The sequence below is a fragment of the Opisthorchis viverrini genome, assembly GCF_000715545.1.
Source record: "Opisthorchis viverrini unplaced genomic scaffold opera_v5_125, whole genome shotgun sequence".
Taxonomy (NCBI): domain Eukaryota; kingdom Metazoa; phylum Platyhelminthes; class Trematoda; order Opisthorchiida; family Opisthorchiidae; genus Opisthorchis; species Opisthorchis viverrini.
The window spans coordinates 1,138,997-1,142,755 of NW_008751786.1; the positions used below are offsets into that span (position 1 = coordinate 1,138,997).

At 42.5% G+C, this 3,759-nt stretch overlaps 1 protein-coding gene across 1 annotated transcript in view; it reads right to left on the bottom strand.

Annotated features, from left to right (window-relative positions):
- Positions 1-1,022, bottom strand: part of T265_06344 (hypothetical protein) — a gene marked incomplete at both ends in the record, with an annotated part of 11,241 nt that extends 10,219 nt beyond the window's left edge. Inside the window, one exon of the mRNA XM_009171577.1 lies at positions 794-1,022. Within this exon, the coding sequence (XP_009169841.1) occupies positions 794-1,022 (229 nt within the window). The remainder of the gene's footprint in view (positions 1-793) is intronic.
- Positions 1,023-3,759: the final 2,737 nt, after the last annotated feature.

The window sequence follows — 3,759 nt, forward strand, 5'->3', positions numbered from 1 at the left end:
CACAAGAATGATATAGGCTGGTGTGTTTATCCCCCCCCCCCGAACAAAACGTATACTGAGAAGTGTACATCCAATAGCATAAGGTTGACCCGCCTGTGGTATCTGTCTGTGGGCAGCCGAGGCAAAAGTATGAGGAATACGGGAATTCTATATTCCCCCCAAAAAGCCCAGACTTTGTGTCACAGACTGCAAACGTCAAGGGATAAAAATTTGAAGAATACAAAATTCCCTTGAGTATTATTTTGTACTGTCTACAAGGTGTTTGATCTAAGTGACCTGTTTAACTTGGAAAAAATTGCTGAGAAAGGCTGTTGGCTTGTCTTCAGATCCACCACGTTCCTGAAACTTGAGGGAGGAGTTTTTAGCAGTGGTGAAACAATTGGACGGAGATAAAGGTTTTCCATTCTGGAATTGTTCCTGCAGTTTAAATCAATCAATTTTAAAGTGTCGGAGGTAGTGGTATGCAAACCATTTGTAGTGCATCTTACGAATTTGGAGTGTCTGTAGCCTAGAACAAAACTTAAAAACTTTGCTAATGTGTCACGGACGAGTGATTAGCTGCGTGAATATAGACCATCAGGAATTTCACGTTGCGGATTCATGCTGTGTGACCTTTCATATATTTTGAATTTTTTTAGAGAAAGACTCATGTTACTTCGTAGGTTATGTGCTATTGTTGGCGGATTGCTCATAGTTCACAAGTGTAACGTTATGAAAGAGACATTTTGGGAACTCATGGGTGTCTTCGAATCGAACTGAGTAAAGTGTGAAGAATGACGAATCTGTGACACACGAAGTGGAGGTAAAAGGGCTGTTACATCAGGGAATGAAGTAACCGAAATGAAAGTTGATACACAGATGCGATTTCTAATACAGGGGGTGAGATGGCCCAAGCGGTTAGAGCGCGAATTTACTGACCACAAGGTCCGTGGTTCGAACCCGACCTCTGCCCCTCGACTTCCCCTGTCTAGGTTTGGGCAACCTGGCAGTATCCCAGCCTTCGTGCAACCTTCAGGTGGCATGGCAGTTAGGCACCGAAAGGTTGCAACAGCTGAACAATTTATTCATTTTACAGGGTTTTAGAAAGCGGATTCTGATATTTTCCGCGGGTGCAACAGCTGAACAATTTATTTATTTTACAGGGTTTTAGAAAGCGGATTCGGATATTTTCCGTTTTCGTCGTATTAGGCGGTCTTTCACGATCCAGAACCAGCGAACAATTATTTCGGGCTATCCCTTGTACTACCGTCATTCCATCGATATCCATTATCCCATCGGACTGATTTTATCCTACAGAACGCAAAATCAGATGGATTTGGAGGTGTCGACAGGTAAATAATAAATAATATGGTAGTGAATCAGGTGTGACATCCTTTCGACCTTTAGCTGCTTTGCCACCCGAAAGAAGTACGAGGAATAAGGTACTGCCAGGTTGTCAAAGAGGAACAGTTCGGATGGCGTGGTTAGGATAGAACCGATTCACTCTTCCTGTCACTTAATCACCGATAGCCATGTCTTATTTGACACGCCAATGTATTCGCGGTGTGGGTTCTACAAGTCACGGGAAGATGATTCAGTGAGGTTTGTATGTAAGTTCGTCATCCTCAGCGTCTGGAGACCTAGCTGGAACTTCGTCAATTGCACATAGTAATGTCTTGGATGAGGATACCAAATGCATGGTCAAACGAGTAGTTATGGAGTGCTTTTACTTCTTGAATAACATTTCAGTGAAAACCCGTTTATTTGTAAAATCATCGGTACTGGTCGAGTTATCAGAATCGATTCACGGGAAAAACTGGAGTCGACACACCTGCGTAACAAACGCCAAATAGTCCTAGGGATAAACAAGTGAATAACACAATAGCAAGACACCTAGCCAACATTAGTGTGGTACGGGCATAGATTTGAACAATGTAACAATCGATATTCTGCCACAAAAAGGATTGATTTATTGATCGCATAATTTGGATGCAGCAGTAGAAGCTCACTGCGTCGGATGATTAGAATGAACAAACTGCTAGCCAAAACTGCAATGGGTGGGTCATCATCATCATCATCATCATCATCATCATCAATGACAGCAACATCAGTGTTGGCACTGATGCTTCACTGCCGTACTTGTACGAGGGCTGGGATACTGTCAGGGCGCCCACACCTAGACAGGGCAATGGGTGGGTAACACAACATGAATAACTCTGTAGTTCTAAAAGCGACGTATACGACACACTGCAGATGACGTTATCGTCGGAGTACTAAGATATCTTGGGGTACCTGCTTATTCCCTCACAAAGTCCGGATAATGTTGAATTCTGGAAATAAGCTGTCAGCTGATTGAAGATAAATTCAATCTGAAAAAGCGTTAGGATTCAGCCTGATTTAGAATTATGCAGGGCACTGATCAAGATCGTTTCCGATATCAACTGAAACAAAACGGAAAGGTTGGGGAAGACTGGTTATCGATGCTGTTCGTTATCGGAGTTTCGTGGCTAACGGGTAGATACATTTTTGCAACTGCTTTTGAAGGTCAGGCTATGCCGAACCAGAACAATGTATCTTAGCCAACCTCACGAATGTTAGTTGCCTACCCATTGTTGATTGTGAGTTAGTTTGAAGTCCCTCCGCTTGGCACAGCTCGGTTCTTTCAGTTTCAGTTTTCTCTATTAACTAATCCGGATCCGAGTGAGAGTGCCTTGTAAAAATGTGACGGAAAGCTCCGCTAGACTTTTGCTTCATCACTCTTTGCTTCTATTAGTGTACGTCATTGTTTCTCAAACAATCATGGCAGTGCCAGTCAGCAAATGACCACGTGATATGAACGTCGTGATTGACGGTTGGGTAGCGCTATATTGTGTCTAAGAGTTACAAACTCGCACTTGTGATCAGCCGCTTGCCACTAAACTGTACACTCTCCAAACCCTAGTTTGCGAGTTTGAATCTTCGGGGTGATTCTCGGGATATGCACAGTTGATGGTTCTCAGTAAGAATGAAATAGCTATACGGTGCTTCTAAACTTTTCTGCATAAGTTTACTGGACTTCCAGGACGAAATATCGACTGCAGTTTCCAAATCTCCTCATGCCAAGGAAAGGAACATCGAATTATGGAAAGTCTGTTCAAGCAAACGTGACTTGTCTACTTCAGCTTGAAGCACAGCTGTATAACAAGGAAGCATTTAACTAAAAGCCGCAACTGACATAGATTCGCTGTTACTTACCAATGACTGAATATCACCCAGATCCGCACTGTTGCCGTTGTTCACAAGGTCACTATTCACAGTATTCACTAATCTCGCCACACGGTTTGGAAGTATTCCTTCGGGGGAAACCTGGTCGTCATTTTGAGCGATAAGATGTTTTAATAGCCGGTCTTGTCGCCGAGAAAAGCTGTGCTCGATAAGGCTTGTTCTTCTTCTTGGAGCAGAACTTGTCGGTGGAATCTTGGCAACTGGGAAATCAAATGATGTTTGATACATAACTATCGATCACAAATTACAAATATTAAATACACACGCCAGCTCTAATCAAGATGCTCATTCTAGATATGAATTACCCAGCGTACTTATTAAGAGCTCCTGTAACTTAGATTATCGATAATGAACAAACGTCGATACACGATCAACCAGTTTCTGATACAGTATCTACACGTATCACTAGTATCTATTATCCCCTACATGGACCATGATACAGCTACACCGTCCTCACTAGTCAATAAATATCAACGACCGCGTAATAATATAGGAAATTCATATTTACCTCAAATC